Genomic DNA, 18,593 nt, shown 5'->3' on the forward strand with positions numbered 1-18,593 from the left:
TACATATGGACAAACAAAATATGTAGAATAATAAATATGGGCAAATAAAAGAAATAGAATATATATGGACAATTAAAATGAGTAGAATAATAAATACAAACAAATAAGTGGAGTAATAAATATGGACAAATAAAATAAATAGGATAACAACTGTGGGCAAATCAAAGAAATAGATTAATACATATGGACAAACAAAATATGTAGAATAATAAATATGGGCAAATAAAAGAAGTAGAGGATATGTGGACAATTAAAATAAGTAGACGTATAATAATACGGACAAATAAGTAGAGTAATAAATATGGGCAAATAAAATAAATAGGATAACAACTGTGGGCAAATCAAAGAAATAGAATAATACATATGGACAAACAAAATACGTAGAATAATAAATATGGGCAAATAAAAGAAATAGAATATATATGGACAATTAAAATAAGTAGAATAATAAATATGGGCAAATAAAAGAAATAGAATTTATATGGACAATGAAAATAAGTAGAATAATAAATATGGACAAATAAGTAGAATAATAAATATGGGCAAATAAATAGAACAACAACTGTGGGCAAATAAAATAGAATAATACATACGGACCAACAAAATATGTAGAATAATAAATATGGGCAAATAAAAGAAACAGAATATATATGGACAATTAAAATAAGTAGAATACTAAATACGGACAAATAAGTAGAATAATAAATATGGGCAAATAAAATAAATAGGATAACAACTGTAGGCAAATCAAAGAAGTAGAATAATACATACGAACCAAAAAAATACGTAGAATAATAAATATGGGCAAATAAAAGAAATAGAATATATATGGACAGTTAAAATGAGTAGAATAATAAATACGGACAAATAAGTGGAATAATAAATATGGGCAAATAAAATAAATAGGATAATAACTATGGGCAAATAAAAGAAATAGAATAATACATATGGACAAACAAAATACGTAGAATAATAAATATGGGCAAATAAAAGAAATAGAATATATATGGACAATGAAAATAAGTAGAATAATAAATATGGGCAAATAAAAGAAATAGAATTTATATGGACAATGAAAATAAGTAGAATAATAAATATGGGCAAATAAAATAAATAGGATAATAACTATAGGCAAATCAAAGAAATAGAATAATACATATGGACAAACAAAATACATAGAATAATAAATATGGGCAAATAAAAGAAATAGAATATATATGGACAATTAAAATAAGTAGAATGCTAAATATGGACAAATAAGTAGAATAATAAATATGGGCAAATAAAATAAATAGGATGACAACTGTGGACCAATCAAAGAAGTCGAATAATACATATGGGCCAACAAAATACGTAGAATAATAAATATGGGCAAATAAAAGAAATAGAATATATATGGACAATTAAAATAAGTAGAATAATAAATATGGGCAAATAAAAGAAATAGAATATATATGGGCAATTAAAATAAGTAGAATACTAAATACGGACAAATAAGTAGAATAATAAATATGGGCAAATAAAATAAATAGGATAACAACCATGGGCCAATCAAAGAAGTAGAATAATACACATGGACCAACAAAATATGTAGAATAATAAATATGGGCAAATAAAAGAAATAGAATATATATGGACAATTAAAATAAGTAGAATACTAAATACGGACAAATAAGTAGAATAATAAATATGGGCAAATAAAATAAATAGGATAACAACTGTGGGCCAATCAAAGCAGTAGAATAATACATATGGACCAACAAAATACGTAGAATAATAAATATGGGCAAATAAAAGAAATAAAATATATATGGACAATTAAAATAAGTAGAATACTAAATATGGACAAATAAGTAGAATAATAAATATGGGCAAATAAAATAAATAGGATAACAACTGTGGGCCAATCAAAAAAGTAGAATAATACATACGGACCAACAAAATACGTAGAATAATAAATATAGGCAAATAAAAGAAATAGAATATATATGGACAGTTAAAATAAGTAGAATACTAAATACGGACAAATAAGTAGAATAATACATATGGGCAAATAAAATAAATAGGATAACAACTGTGGGCCAATCAATGAAGTAGAATAATACATATGGACCAACAAAATACGTAGAACAATAAATATGGGCAAATAAAAGAAACAGAATATATATGGACAATTAAAATAAGTAGAATACTAAATACGGACAAATAAGTAGAATAATACATATGGGCAAATAAAATAAATAGGATAACAACTGTGGGCCAATCAGAGAAGTCGAATAATACATACGGACCAACAAAATACGTAGAATAATAAATATGGGCCCCAGTTACCTCATTTGTAAAATGGGGATTAAGACTGTGAGCCCCGAGGGAAGGGTCGTCCCAGCCCCCCCGGGGCGGGTGGCCCCGGGTTCGGGGTTCGAGGGGTCGCGGCGGGAGCTTGAGGGCCGTCCCCGCTTCTTTCGCTTCGTCCCGCAGCACGGGTTGGCTCGGGCCCGTGAGCATCTTCGCCTACTTTGTCCTCGGCACGATCGTGAACAAAGTCCTGATGGGGCCCGTCGTGGCGAAACTGGTGGGACAGGAGAAGCTGGAGGGAGACTTCAGGTGGGCGTCCTCTTCCCTGTTCCCTCCCCCCGGCCCCCTCCTCACCGAATCGTACTTTCCCAGCGCTTAGTACAGTGCTCTGCACACAGAAAGCGCTCAATAAATACGACCGGGTGGCGGAGGTGACCTCTGGACCTCTTCCCTCAGCGACCGGTTTCTGGTCTCTTGTACCGACTTGTACTTCCCAAGCGCTTAGTACAGTGCTCTGCGCACAGTAAGCGCTCAATAAATACGATTGATTGATTGGAGGAATTCCGCCCTAATAATAACGGTACTTGCTAAGCGCTTACTATGTGCCGTGCGCTGATAATAATGGCATTTGTTCAGCGCTTACTATGTGCCGCGCGCTGCTCCAAGCACTCATAATATTTAGGCGCTTACTATGTGCTGTCACTGTTCAAAGCGCTGATAATGATGGTATTTAAGCACTTAGTATGTGCCGCGCGCTGTTCTGAGCGCTGATGATGGTATTTAAGCGCTTACTATGTGCCACGTGCTGTTCTAAGCGCTGATAATAATGGTATTTAAGTGCTTAATATGTGCCGCGCACTGTTCTAAGCACTGATAATGACGGTATTTAAGCGCTTACCATGTGCCACGCGCTGTTCTAAGCGCTGATGATGGTATTTAAGCGCTTACTATGTGCCACGTGCTGTTCTAAGCGCTGATAATAATGGTATTTACGCGCTTAGTATGTGCCACGCGCTGTTCTAAGCCCTGATACTAATGGTATTTAAGCGCTTAGTATGTGCCGCGCATTGTTCCAAACGCTCATAATATTTAGGCACTTACTATGTGCTGTCACTGTTCAAAGCACTGATAATGATGGTATTTAAGCACTTAGTATGTGCTGTGCACAGTTCCAAGCGCTCATAATATTTAGGCGCTTACTATGTGCTGTCACTGTTCAAAGCACTGATAATGATGGTATTTAAGCACTTAGTATGTGCCGCACGCTGTTCTAAGCACAGCTGATGGTATTTAAGCACTTACTATGTGCCGTGTGCTGTTCTAAGCGCTGATAATTATGGTTATTTAAGTGCTTAATATGTGCCGCGCGCTGTTCTACGCACTGATAATAATGGTATTTAAGCGCTTAGTATGTGCCACGCGCTGTTCCAAGCGCTCATAATATTTAGGCGCTTACTATGTGCTGTCACTGTTCAAAGCACTGATAATGATGGTATTTAAGCACTTAGTATGTGCCGTGCGCTGTTCTAAGCACTGCTGATGGTATTTAAGCGCTTACTATGTGCCACGTGCTGTTCTAAGCGCTGATAATTATGGTATTTAAGTGCTTAATATGTGCCGCGCGCTGTTCTACGCACTGATAATAATGGTATTTAAGCGCTTAGTATGTGCCACGCGCTGTTCCAAGCGCTCATAATATTTAGGCGCTTACTATGTGCTGTCACTGTTCAAAGCACTGATAATGATGGTATTTAAGCACTTAGTATGTGCCGCACACTGTTCTAAACACTGATGATGGTATTTAAATGCTTACCATGTGCCACGCGCTGTTCTAAGCGCTGATAATTATGGTATTTAAGTACTTAATATGTGCCGCGCGCTGTTCCAACCGCTCATAATATTTAGGCGCTTACTATGTGCTGTCACTGTTCAAAGCACTGATAATGATGGTATTTAAGCACTTAGTATGTGCCGCGCACTGTTCTGAGCACTGATGATGGTATTTAAGCGCTTACTATATGCCACGCGCTGTTCTAAGCGCTGATAATTATGGTATTTAAGTGCTTAATATGTGCTGCGTGCTGTTCTAAGTGCTGATAATTATGGTATTTAAGTGCTTAATATGTGCCACGTGCTCTTCTAAGTACTGATAATAATGGTATTTAAGTGCTTAGTATGTGCCGCACGCTGTTCTAAGCGCTGATGATGGTATTTAAGAGCTTACTATGTGCCACGCGCTGTTCTAAGCACTGATAATTATGGTATTTAAGTGCTTAATATGTGCTGCGTGCTGTTCTAAGTGCTGATAATAATGGTATTTAAGCACTTAGTATGTGCCACGCGCTGTTCTAAGCGCTGATAATTATGGTATTTAAGTGCTTAATATGTGCCGCACGCTGTTCGAAGTACTGATAATAATGGTATTTAAGCGCTTAGTATGTGCCACACGCTGTTCTAAGTGCTGATGATGGTATTTAAGAGCTTACTATGTGCCACGCGCTGTTCTAAACGCTCATAATTATGGTATTTAAGTGCTTAATATGTGCCGCACGCTGTTCTAAGTACTGATAATAATGGTATTTAAGTGCTTAGTATGTGCCGCACGCTGTTCTAAGCGCTGATGATGGTATTTAAGAGCTTACTATGTGCCACGCGCTGTTCTAAGCACTGATAATTATGGTATTTAAGTGCTTAATATGTGCTGCGTGCTGTTCTAAGTGCTGATAATAATGGTATTTAAGCACTTAGTATGTGCCACGCGCTGTTCTAAGCGCTGATGATGGTATTTAAGTGCTTAATATGTGCTGCGTGCTGTTCTAAGTGCTGATAATAATGGTATTTAAGCGCTTAGTATGTGCCACACGCTGTTCTAAGTGCTGATGATGGTATTTAAGAGCTTACTATGTGCCACGCGCTGTTCTAAACGCTCATAATTATGGTATTTAAGTGCTTAATATGTGCCGCACGCTGTTCTAAGTACTGATAATAATGGTATTTAAGAGCTTACCATGTGCCACGCGCTGTTCTAAGCGCTGATGATGGTATTTAAGAGCTTACTATGTGCCACGCGCTGTTCTAAGCACTGATAATAATGGTATTTAAGAGCTTACCATGTGCCACGCGCTGTTCTAAGCGCTGATGATGGTATTTAAGAGCTTACTATGTGCCACGCGCTGTTCTAAGCACTGATAATTATGGTATTTAAGTGCTTAATATGTGCTGCGTGCTGTTCTAAGTGCTGATAATAATGGTATTTAAGCACGTAGTATGTGCCACGCGCTGTTCTAAGCGCTGATGATGGTATTTAAGAGCTTAATATGTGCTGCGTGCTGTTCTAAGTGCTGATAATAATGGTATTTAAGCACTTAGTATGTGCCACGCGCTGTTCTAAGCGCTGATGATGGTATTTAAGTGCTTAATATGTGCTGCGTGCTGTTCTAAGTGCTGATAATAATGGTATTTAAGCGCTTAGTATGTGCCACACGCTGTTCTAAGTGCTGATGATGGTATTTAAGAGCTTACTATGTGCCACGCGCTGTTCTAAACGCTCATAATTATGGTATTTAAGTGCTTAATATGTGCCGCACGCTGTTCTAAGTACTGATAATAATGGTATTTAAGAGCTTACCATGTGCCACGCGCTGTTCTAAGCGCTGATGATGGTATTTAAGAGCTTACTATGTGCCACGCGCTGTTCTAAGCACTGATAATTATGGTATTTAAGTGCTTAATATGTGCCGCGCGCCGTTCTAAGTACTGATAATAATGGTATTTAAGCACTTAGTATGTGCCACGCACTGTTCTAAGCGCTGATGATGGTATTTAAGAGCTTACTATGTGCCACACGCTGTTCTAAGCGCTGATAATTATGGTATTTAAGTGCTTAATATGTGTTGCGTGCTGTTCTAAGTGCTGATAATAATGGTATTTAAGCGCTTACCATGTGCCACACGCTGTTCTAAGTGCTGATGATGGTATTTAAGAGCTTACTATGTGCCACGCGCTGTTCTAAACGCTCATAATTATGGTATTTAAGTGCTTAATATGTGCCACGCGCTGTTCTAAGCACTGATACTAGTGGTATTTAAGCGCTTAGTATGTGCCACGCGCTGTTCTAAGCACTGATAATGATGGTATTTAAGCACTTACCATGTGCCACGCGCTGTTCTAAGCGCTGATGATGATGGTATTTAAGTGCTTAGTATGTGCCGCGTGCTGATATTGATGGTATTTAAGTGCTTACTATGTGCTGTGTGCTGTTCTAAGCGCTGATAATAATGGTATTTGTTGAGCGCTTAGTATGTGCCTTAATACAGTGCTCTTCACACAGCGCTCAATAAATACAGTTGAATGAATGTGCCATGCACTGTTCTAAGCGCTGATAATAATGGTATTTAAGTGCTTAGTATGTGCTGCGCGCTAAGTGCTGATATTGATGGTATTTAAGTGCTTACTATGTGCTGTGTGCTGTTCTAAGCGCTGATAATAATGGTATTTGTTGAGCGCTTAGTATGTGCCTTAATACAGTGCTCTTCACACAGCGCTCAATAAATACAGTTGAATGAATGAATGTGCCACACACTGTTCTAAGCGCTGATAATAATGGTATTTGTCAAGCGCTTACTATGGGCCGCACACTGTCCTAAGCACTGGGGGAGATGCAAGGTGATCAGGTTGTCCCGCATGGGGCTCCCAGTCTTCATCCCCATTTTACAGACGAGGCCACTGAGGCACAGAGCAGTGAAGAGACTTGCCCAGAGTCACCCAGCTGACAAGCGGCGGAGCAGGGATTCGAACCCATGACCGCTGACTCCCAAGCCCGGGCTCTTTCCACTGAGCCACGCTGCTTCTCTAGGACAGTGGGACGTGGACTGCGTCCAACCTGGTTACCCCAGCGCTTAGTACAGTGCCTGGCATGTAGTAAGCTCTTTAAAAAAAAAGCCTGAGGAATTCGTTCATTCAGTTGTCTTTATTCATTCATCCGTTCAATCGTATTTATTGAGCACTTACTGTGTGCCGAGCACTGTACTAAGCGCTTGGGAAGTACAAGCCGGCAACATATAGAGACGGCCCCTACCCGACAACGGGCTCACAGTCTAGAAGCAGCGTGGCTCAGTGGAAAGAGCCCGGGCTTTGGAGCCAGGGGTCCCGGGTTCGAATCCCAGCTCCGCCACCCGGCTTTGTGACTTCGGGCAAGTCGCCCCGCCTCTCCGTGCCTCAGTTCCCTCATCCGCAAAACGGGGATGAAGACCGTGAGCCCCCCGTGGGACAACCCGATCGCCCCGTAACCTCCCCAGCGCTTAGAACAGTGCTTTGCACATAGTAAGCGCTTAATAAATGCCATCACCGTCCTTATTTATTAGAAGGGGGAGACAGGCAGAGCGCCGGACTAAGCGCTCGGAAAGTACAGCCGGCCCCCGCTGGGCTAATAATAGTAGCGACGGTCGTTCAGCCCGGACCGGGCGCCAAGCACTGTGCGAAACGCTGGGGCGGAGGCGTCTCTACAGCTTTCATGACTCTCACGTGTTGCACGCTTGCACCTGCAGATTCAAGCACATGCAACTGCGGGTGAACGCCGAGCCAGCGGCGTTTTATAGGTAAGTCGGGCTGGGTGTCGCCGCGGGCCGCGTCCCCCGGCTACCTTTCCCTCATCTGGAAAATGGGGGGTCATCCCTTCGTTCAGTCGTACTTATTGAGCGCTTACTGCGTGCGGAGCACTGGACTAAGCGCTTGGGAAGTCCAAGTTGGCAACATAGAGAGACGGTCCCTACCCAACTGTGGACTCACAGGCTAGAAGGGGGAGACAGAGAACAAAACAAAACATATTAACAGAATAAAATAAATAGAATAAATATGTACAAGTAAAATAAATCAATAAATCGAGTAATAAATCATTCAATCGTATTTATTGAGCGCTTACTGTGTGCGGAGCACTGGACTAAGCGCTTGGGAAGTCCAAGGTGGCAACATCCCTACCCGACAGTGGGCTCACAGGCTAGAAGGGATGAAGACTGCGAGCCCCCCCTGATCGCCCTGTAAGCTCCCCAGCGCTTCGAACGGGGATTCGAACCCATCACCTCTGAGTCCCAAGCCCGATCGCCCCGTTACCTCCCCAGCGCTTCGAACAGGGATTCGAACCCATCACCTCTGAGTCCCAAGCCCGATCGCCCCGTAACCTCCCCAGCGCTTCGAACAGGGATTCGAACCCATCACCTCTGAGTCCCAAACCCGATCGCCCTGTAACCTCCCCAGCGCCTCGAACAGGGATTCGAACCCATCACCTCTGAGTCCCAAGCCCAGGCTCTTTCCACTGAAGAAACTGCTGGTAATAGCATTTGTTAAGCGCTTACTATGTGCCAAGCAGTCTATCTTCCCCAGTGCTTAGAACACAGTAAGCGCTTAACAAATACCATTATTATTATTATTATTATTATTATTATTATTATTATTATTATCATCATTACAGCAAATTATGTTGGACACAATCCCTGTCCCAGGTGGGGCTCACAGCCTTCACCCCCATTTTCCAGATGAGGTCACCGAGGCCCAGAGAAGCGAAGGGGCTTGCCCCAAGTCACCCAGCGGACAAGTGGCTCAGTGGAAAGAGCCCGGGCTTTGGAGTCGGAGGTCATGGGTTCGAATCCCGGCTCCGCCACTTGTCAGCTGGGTGACTTGGGGCAAGTCACTTCAATCAATCAATCAATCGTATTTATTGAGCGCTTACTGTGTGCAGAGCACTGGACTAAGCGCTTGGGAAGTACAAGTTGGCAACATATAGAGGCGGTCCCTACCCAACAGTGGGACTTCACTTCTCTGGGCCTCAGTTCCCTCATCTGGAAAATGGGGCTGACGACTGTGAGCCCCACGAGGGACAACCTGATCGCCTTGTAACCTCCCGAGCACTTAGAACAGCACTTCGCACATAGTAAGCGCTTCACAAATACCATCATTAGTATTATTATTATTATTATTCTGCCTCTCGGGCCCGGGCTCCACCCACTAGGCTACGATATTTTAGCTCCTCCATCCCGGAGGGTTTGAAAGGGCCTGACCTTGTTGGGTGAAGGTAGGATAGAGAAGCGGCGGAGAGAGCCCGGGCTTTGGAGTCAGAGGTCACGGGTTCGAATACCGGCTCTGCCACTTGTCAGCTGGGTGACTTGGGGCAAGTCACTTCACTTCTCTGGGCCTCATCTGGAAAATGGGGATGAAGACTGGGAGCCCCCCCACCGTGGCACAACCTGATCACCTTGTAACCGCCCCAGCACTTAGAACAGTGCTGTGCACATAGTAAGCGCTTAATAAATATTATTATTATTATTATTATTATTATTATTATTATTATTATTATTATTATCAGGGGCACAAGAACCCAGGAAATTGGCGAATAATAGGATAATAATAATGAGGGTGTTTGTTACGCGCTTACTATGTGCCGGACACTGTTCTAAGCACCCAGGCCCTGAAGGGATGAACAACCCCGAGGCCCTCCCCTACTTTGCCTTACTTTGCCACAGTAGACAGAGCCCGGTCCCGGGAATCGGAAGGCCCTGGGTTCTAATGCCGGCCCCGCCGTGTGACCTTGGGCAAGTCACTTCGCTTCCGCGCCTCAGTTCCCTCCTCTGGAAGATGGAAGGCCGTGAGCCCCACGCGGGACAGGGACCAGGCCCAACCCGATGAGCTGCTATCCACCCCGGCGCTTAGAACAATGCTTGGCTCATAGTGAGCGCTCACCGGGTACCGTTATTATTACTTTTCCTATTAGAGCCGGCTACGTGGAGCACACGCGGACCGATCGCAGGCTGCAGAGACTCCTGCAGACGCAGAAGGAATTGATGACCCAAGAGTTCTGGCTGTACAGTAAGATTTTGGAGTCGGGGGTCATGGGTTCAAATCCCGGCTCCGCCCGTTGTCAGCTGTGTGACTTTGGGCAAGTCGCTTCACTTCTCTGGGCCTCAGTGACCTCATCTGGAAAACGGGGATTAAGACCGTGAGCTCCCTTTGGGACAACCCGATCACCTTGTAACCTCCCCATTCATTCATTCATTCATTCAATCGTATTTATTGAGCGCTTACTGTACTAAGAGCTTGGGAAGTACAAGTCCCCAGCGCTTAGAACAGTGCTCTGCACATAGTAAGTGCTTAATAAATGCCATCATTACTATTATTATTTGGGCTCTCTCTGGCTGCGGTCACGTGGGACCGCGTCTTCATCCGACGGACCTCGTATCCACCCCAGCGCTTTGAACAGTGCCTGGCACGTAATCAGCCCTTAACGAATCCCACAGTTCTTATCATTCATTCATTCATTCAGTCATATTTCCTGAGCGCTTACTGCGTGCAGAGCACTGGACTGAGCGCTTGGGAAGTACAAGTTGGCAACATATAGAGACGGTCCCGACCCGACAACGGGCTCACCGTCTCTGCCGGCGGGGCTTATCGACCCCCTTCTAGACTGTGAGCCCGCTGTTGGGTAGGGACTGCCTCTATGTGTTGCCGACTTGTACTCTTCAAGCGCTTAGTACAGTGCTCTGCGCACAGTAAGCGCTCAATAAATACGATTGATTGATTGACCAGTCAATCATTGGTGTTTATCGAGCACTCACTGGGGGGAGAGCGTGCTATAAGGGAGTCGGTAGACGCGTTCCCCGCCCGCCGCACACCTTCCAGCGTCGAGGGGGTGACCCTGCGCCGGCTCCCGGCTCCCCGCCCCCGGAGAGGAGAGCTCGGAGGCAGGTTCCTGCCCGGTAACCCGGCCTGTCCCCGGGTCCAGTTGGCATCAACACCTTCGACTACCTGGGCAGCATCCTGAGTTACGTGGTGATCGCCATCCCCATCTTCAGTGGCGTCTACGGAGACCTGAGCCCCGCGGACCTCAGCGCTCTTGTCAGCAAGGTGAGGCCTGTGGGGCTCCTCCTCTTCCCCCTCCTTCTCCTCTCCTCCTCTTCTTCCTCCTCCTCTCTTCTCTTCCTCCTCTCCCCCCTTCCTCTTCCTCCTCCTCTTCTTCTTCCTCTTCTCCTCTCCTCTTTTTCTCTTTCTCTTCCTCCTCTCCTCTCCTCTTCCTCCTTCCCCTCCTCTCCTCTTTCTCTTCCTCCTCTCCTCCTCCCTTCCTCTTCCTCCTCTCCTCTTTCTCTCTCTTCCTCTTTCTCTTCCTCCTCCTCCTTTTCTTCCCCCTCTTCCTCCTGCTCATTTTCCTCCTCCTCCTCCTTTTCCTCTCCTCTCCTCTTCCTCCTTCTCCTCCTCTCCTCTTTTTCTTCCTCCTCTCCTCCTCCCTTCCTCATTCTCCTCTCCTTTCTCTCTTTCTCTTCCTCCTTTTCCTCCTTCTCTTCCTCCTCTTCCTCCTGCTCATTTTCCTCCTCCTTTTCCTCCTCTCCTCCTCCTTTTCCTCCACCTCTCCTTTTCCTCTCCTCTCCTCTTTCTTTTCCTCCTCTCCTCCTCCTTTCCTTTTTCTCTTTCTCCTCTCTTCTCCTCCTCCTCCTTCCCTCCCTCCTCCTCCTCTTCTCCTTCTGCTCTCCTACTCTCCTCTTTCTCTCTTTCTTATCCTCCTCTCCTCTCTTCTCTTCCTCCTCCTCTTCCTCCCCCTGCTCCCCCTCTTCCTTCTCCTGCTCATTTTCCTCCTCCTCCTCCTCCTTTTCTTCCTCCTCTCCTTTTCCTCTCCTCTTTCTCCTCTCTTCTTTCTCCTTCTCTCCTCTTTTGTTTCTCCTTTTCTCCTCTTTCTCTTCCTTCTCTCCTCCTCCTCCTCCCTTTCTCTTCCTTCTTTCCTCCTCCCTTCCTCCTCCTCCTCTCTCCTCCTTTTCCTCCTCTCCTCCTCCTTTTCCTCCTCTCTTCCTCCTCCTTTTCCTCCTCTCCTCTTCCTCACCTCTTTCTCTTTCTCCTCTCCTCTTTCTCTTCTCCTCTTTCTCTTTCTCTTCCTCCCCTCCTCCTCCTCCCTTTCTCTTCCTCCTCTCCCCTCCCCCTTCTCCTTTTCTTCCTCCTCTTCCTCCTGATCCTCCTTTTCGCCGTCCTGCTCCTTTGCTTCCTCTTCCTTTTCTTCCTCCGCTCCACCTCCCCCTGCTCCTTTTCGTCGTCCTCCTCCTCTCCTCTCCTCCTTGTCCTGTCTTCCTCGCCTCTTCCCCTCCTCCTGTCCTCCTCCTCCTCCTCTCCTCCCCTGCTCTGGTCCTAAAAGCCCAGCCGCGGGATCGTCCCACCGCCCCGCAGACCCGGACCAACTCACGCTCCCGTGTCTCCCTCCCCCTTTCCCAGAACGCGTTTGTGTCCATCTACCTCATCGGCTGCTTCACCCAGCTCATCGACCTCTCCGCCACCCTGTCCGACGTGGCCGGCTACACGCACCGGTGAGACCCCGGCCCCGCGGACGGGGCCCCCGGGGGGTCAAAGGGGGACAGAGGGCCGGGCGAGGGTGGGCCTGCCGAGGAGCGAGCGGGACCGCGGGAGCCCCCTCCTCCGATCGTAGAGTTAGCCGGGGCAGGAATGGTCTCCTGACGAGCGGCGTGGCTCAGCGGAAAGAGCCCGGGCTTTGGAGTCAGAGGTCACGGGTTCAAATCCCGACTCCGCCAACTGTCAGCTGGGTGACTTTGGACAAGTCGCTTCGCTTCTCTGGGCCTCAGTGCCCTCATCTGCAAAATGGGGATTAAGACCGTGAGCACCCCCCCATACGTATATATGTATGTCACCTGTATATATGTTTGCACGTATTTATTTTCTAGTCTGTGAGCCCACTGTTGGGTAGGGACCGTCTCTCTATGTTGCCAACCTGTACTTCCCAAGCGCTTAGTACAGTGCTCTGCACACAGTAAGCACTTAGTAAATATGATTGAATGAATGAATGAATTTATTTTACTTGTACTTATTTAATAACAAATACCATTATTATTATTATTATTATCGGCACTTGAATTATTCTATTTATTTTATTTTGTTTATATGTTTTGTTTTGTTGTCTTGTCTCCCCCTTCTAGACTGTGAGCCCACTGTTGGGTAGGGATCGTCTCTCTATGTTGCCAACCTGTACTTCCCAAGCGCTTAGTCCAGTGCTCTGCACCCAGTAAGCGCTCAGTAAATACGATTGAATGAATGAATGAATTTATTTTACTTGTACATATTTATTCCATTAATTTTATCTCGTTAATATGTTTTGTTCTCTGTTTCCCCCTTCTAGACTGTGAGCCTGCTGTAGGGTAGGGACCCTCTCTATATATACTCGCCGACTCGTACTTCCCAAGCGCTTAGTACAATGCTCTGCATGCAGTAAGCGCTCAATAAATACGATTGAATGACAACCTGATCACCTTGTAACCTCCCCAGCACTTAGTACACTGCTTTGTGCATAGTAAGTGCTGCCTAAATGCCGTCAATATTATTATTATTATTATTATTATTATTGTTCCTCCGCCTCATCTTTTATGCCACCCTTCATAGTGCCCCGTGGTGACTGCCGGGTGAATCTTTCAGATCAGTCCTATTTTCTGAGCTCTTCCTGTGTGCAGAGCACTCTACTGAGTGCTTGGGAGGGTAATAATAATAAATACCATCATCATCATTATCATCATCATTATTATTATTATTATTATTATTATTATTATTATTATTATGCGCTTACTATGTGCCAGGCTCTGGACTAAGCCCCGGGCTACTGCAAGCTAATCAGGTCGGACAGGCCCATTCCCACATGGGGCTCTCATTCTTATCCATCCTTTAGAGAAGAGGTAACTAAGGCCTGGAGAAGGGAAGTGACTTACCCAAGGTCACGCAGCAGACAAGCGGCGGAGCCGGGATTAGAACCCAGGACCCCCGGGCTCTAGCCACTAGGCCGTGCTGCTACCGTGTCCAAAATGGGTTGACGCGTTCCCTGCCCACGAGGACCTTAGGGATGCGAGAGGGAAGAGACGCAGCGTGGCCTAGTGGAAAGAGCCCCCCGAGGTGGTGAGTTCGAATCCCGGCTCTGCCTTTTCATTGAGCGCTTACTGTGAGCTTTTAATAATAATAATAATAACGATAGCATTTGTTAAGCACTTATTATGTGCAAAACACCGTTCTAAGCGCGGTGTGTGACCTTGGGCGAGTCGCTGTACCTCTCCAGGCCTCAGTTTCCCCTTCTGTAAGACGGGGTTTCCAACGCCTGCTCTTCCTCCTTAGATCGTGAACCCCGCGGGAGCCGGGTTCCGGGTCCGACCTGACGAGCTTGTCTCTATCCCGGCGCTTAGAACGGTGCCCGGCACATAGTAAGTGCTTCACGGACGCCGTTTTGGAGGAAAAAAGATAACGCGAGGGAACGTGAGAGAGAGAGAGAGAGAGAGAGAGGAGGCTTGACGTTACACTCCGGCTCAGGGCCCGCGTACGTTTTTTTAGGATCGGAGAGCTGCGGGAAACGTTATCGGAAGTGGCCCTGCAATCCCAAGATTTGGAGTCAGACCGGGACGATTGGAACTTTGACAAGTGAGTATCTGAGTGTAGAAAATGGTGATTTTTCTTCTTTTCCTCCCCCCGACACACATGGAATTAACTCATTCATTCATTCAATCGTATTTATTGAGCGCTTCCTATGTGCGGAGCACTGGACTAAGTGCTTGGGAAGTCCAAGTTGGCAACATAGAGAGACGGTCCCTACCCGACCAGGGGCTCACAGTCTATTAATTCATTCATTCAATCGTATTTATTGAGCGCTTCCTGTGTGCAGAGCACAGTACTAAGCGCTTGGGAAGTCCAAGTTGGCAACATAGAGAGACGGTCCCTACCCAACAAGGGGCTCACAGTCTATGCATTCATTCATTCAATCGTATTTATTGAGCGCTTACTGTGTGCAGAGCACTGTACTGAGCGCTTGGGAAGCACAAGTTGGCAACATCTAGAGACAGTCCCTACCCGACAACGGGCTCACAGTCTATTCATTCATTCATTCATTCAATCATATTTATTGAGCGCTTACTGTGCACAGAGCACTGGACTAAGCTCTTGGGAAGTCCAAGTCGGCAACATATAGAGATGGTTCCTACCCGACAACGGGCTCACAGGCTAGAAGACAGGCTCATTCATTCATTCATTCAATCAATGGTACTTATTGAGCGCTTACCGTGTGCAGAGCACTGTACTAAGCGCTTGGGAAGTACAAGTCGGCAACATATAGAGACGGTCCCTACCCGACAACAGGCTCAGGGTCTAGAAGACGGGCTCATTCATTCATTCATTCGTTCATTCAATCGTATTTATTGAGCGCTAACTGTGTGCAGATCACTGTACTAAGCGCTTGGGAAGTACAAGTCGGCAACATATAGAGACGGTCCCTACCCGACAATGGGCTCACAGTCTAGAAGACGGGCTCATTCATTCATTCATTCAATCGTATTTATTGAGCACTTACCATGTGCAGAACACTGTACTAAGCGCTTGGGAAGTACAAGTTGGCAACATATAGAGACGGTCCCTACCCGACAACGGGCTCACGGTCTAGAAGAGGGGCTCATTCATTCATTCATTCATTCATTAATCATTCATTCATTCAATCATATTTATTGAGCGCTTACCGTGTGCAGAGCACTGTACTAAGCGCTTGGGAAGTCCAAGTCGGCAACATATAGAGACCGTCCCTACCCAGCAGCGGGCTCACAGGCTAGACGGGGGAGACAGAGAACAAAATTGTACTCTCCAAGCGGTCGGTACAGTGCTCAGCACTCGATAAATCCGACCGGCTCATTCGCATCGTATTTACCGAGCGCTGTACTGAGCGCCCGGACGAGTGCCGCCCGGCGTTCCCCGGCCCTCGCTGGGTCCGAATCGTCCCCCTCCATCCCCGCTCCCGCCCCGGGCCTCAGGGCTCCCGGAGAGCAGACGGGGCCAGCGGACACCGCCTTCCTCCTGGACCGGATCTCCGTGTCGGCGCCGTCCGGCGACCCCCCGCTGATCCGGGACCTGAGCCTGACCGTCTCCCAAGGGCACAGCCTGCTCATCACGGGCAACACGGGCACCGGGAAGACCTCCCTGCTCCGGGTCCTGGGGGGCCTCTGGGAGACCACTCGGGGTGAGCCTCACGTCCGCCCGGCCGGGATCGGGAAGGGCGGGAATATCATAATAGCAATCATCATCATAATAATGGCATTTATTAAGCGCTTACTACGTGCACTGTTCTAAGCGCTGGGGAGGTTACAAGGCGATGAGGTTGTCCCACGGGGGGCTCACAGTCTTAATCCCCATTTTACGGATGGGGGAACTGAGGCACAGAGAATAATAATAATGGCATTTATTAAGCGCTTACTATGTGCACTGTTCTAAGCACTGGGGAGGTTACAAGGTGATCAGGTTGTCCCACGGGGGTCTCACTGTCTTCATCCCCGTTTTCCAGATGAGGGAACTGAGGCCCTGAGAATAATAATAATAATAATAATGATGGCATTTAGTAAGCGCTTACTACGTGCACTGTTCTAAGCGCTGGGGAGGTTACAAGGCGATCAGGTTGTTCCACAGGGGGCTCACAGTCTTAATCCCCATTTTACGGATGGGGGAACTGAGGCACAGAGAATAATAATAATGGCATTTATTAAGCGCTTACTATGTGCACTGTTCTAAGCACTGGGGAGGTTACAAGGTGATCAGGTTGTCCCACGGGGGTCTCACTGTCTTCATCCCCATTTTCCAGATGAGGGAACTGAGGCCCACAGAAGAATAATAATAATAATGATGGCATTTGTTAAGCGCTTCCTATGTGCACTGTTCTAAGCGCTGGGGAGGTTACAAGGTGATCAGGTTGTCCCATGGTGGGGCTCACAGTCGTAATCCCCATTTCCCAGATGAGGGAACTGAGGTCCAGAGAAGAATAATAATAATAATGATGGCATTTATTAAGCGCTTACTATGTGCACTGTTCTAAGTGCTGGGGGGTTTACAAGGCGATCACGTTGTCCCGTGGTGGGGCTCACGGTCGTAATCCCCATTTTCCAGATGAGGGAACTGAGGCCCAGAGAATAATAATAATGATGGCATTTATTAAGTGCTTACTATGTGCAAAGCACCGTACTAAGCGCTGGGGAGGTTACAAGGTGATCACGTTGTCCCATGGTGGGGCTCACGGTCGCAATCCCCATTTTCCAGATTAGGTAACTAAGGCCCAGAGAAGTGAAGTGACTTGCCCAAAGTCACCCAGCGGACAAGTGGCGGAGCCGGGATTCGAACCCACAACCTCGGACTCCAAAGCCCGGGCTCTTTCCACTGAGCCACGCTGCTTCTCAAGAAGCAGAACCCAAGCCCTCCTGGCTCTCATTCATTCAGTCGTATTTATTGAGCGCTTACTGTGCGCAGAGCAGGGTTTCCGAATTCAGCTCTCCAGGGTGAATTGGAACGGAGAATTCGAATTCACGCCGCTCGGGTCTCTCTGGTCCCGGTGGGGGGGGTTGCCCGCAGGCGGCGTGCGGATGCTGACGTGTTTCGGACCCCACGGGGTGCTCTTCCTGCCGCAGAGGCCTTTCTTCACGGACGGGACGTTGCGCGAGCAGGTGAGTACCGCCGTCCCCCGCCCCGGGGTCGGTCGGTCGGTCGCTCGCCCGGGACTCCTCTAAAGCCCACCTCACCGAGAGCGAGGGTCTGCGCATGTCTTGGACACCCCCCGGACCCTGAATCGGCGTGCGTGTGCGTCCTGGGGCGGACGGGGGGTTGCCACGCGTCCTTTCCGAGCGCTCAGTAATAATAATAATAATAATAATGGCATTTATTAAGCGCTTACTATGTGCAGAGCACTGTTCTTAAGCGCTGGGGAGGATACAAGGTGATCAGATTGTCCCACGTGGGGCTCCCAGTCTTCATCCCCGTTTGACAGATGAGGGAACTGAGGCCCAGAGAAGCAAAGTGACTCGTTCATAGTCCTACATCTGACAGTTGGCGGAGCCGGGATTTGAACCCATGACCTCGGACTCCCAAGCCCGGGCTCTTTCCACTGAGCCACGATGCTTCTCTGTAATAATGATGGTATTTGTTAAGCGCTTGCTATGTGCCAAGCACTGTTCTGAGCGCTGGGGAGGTTACAAGGTGATCAGGCTGGCCCACGGGGGGCTCACAGTCATTCATTCATTCAATCAGTTGTATTTATTGAGCACTTACTATGTGCAGAGCACTGGACTAAGTGTTTGGGAAGCACAAGTTGGCAGCATATAGAGACGGTCCCTACCCAACAGTGGGCTCACAGTCTTCATCCCCATTTGACAGATGAGGGAACTGAGGCCCAGAGAAGCGAAGTGACTCGCCCAGAGTCACCCAGCTGACAGGTGGCAGAGCCGGGATTTGAACCCATGACCTCAGACTCCCAAGCCCGGGCTCTT

At 46.9% G+C, this 18,593-nt stretch overlaps 1 protein-coding gene across 1 annotated transcript in view; it reads left to right on the plus strand.

The window, feature by feature from the left end:
- The window catches only part of ABCD4 (ATP binding cassette subfamily D member 4), a 42,307-nt gene that overhangs the window by 11,106 nt on the left and 12,608 nt on the right, over positions 1 to 18,593 (plus strand). Inside the window, exons 6-13 of the mRNA XM_038765617.1 lie at positions 2,479 to 2,604; positions 7,842 to 7,892; positions 10,058 to 10,152; positions 11,066 to 11,187; positions 12,535 to 12,626; positions 14,641 to 14,727; positions 16,101 to 16,306; positions 17,683 to 17,774. Of these exons, the coding sequence (XP_038621545.1) occupies positions 2,479 to 2,604; positions 7,842 to 7,892; positions 10,058 to 10,152; positions 11,066 to 11,187; positions 12,535 to 12,626; positions 14,641 to 14,727; positions 16,101 to 16,306; positions 17,683 to 17,774 (871 nt within the window). The remainder of the gene's footprint in view (positions 1 to 2,478; positions 2,605 to 7,841; positions 7,893 to 10,057; positions 10,153 to 11,065; positions 11,188 to 12,534; positions 12,627 to 14,640; positions 14,728 to 16,100; positions 16,307 to 17,682; positions 17,775 to 18,593) is intronic.

The sequence above is a fragment of the Tachyglossus aculeatus genome, chromosome 23 (genome assembly GCF_015852505.1).
Source record: "Tachyglossus aculeatus isolate mTacAcu1 chromosome 23, mTacAcu1.pri, whole genome shotgun sequence".
Taxonomy (NCBI): domain Eukaryota; kingdom Metazoa; phylum Chordata; class Mammalia; order Monotremata; family Tachyglossidae; genus Tachyglossus; species Tachyglossus aculeatus.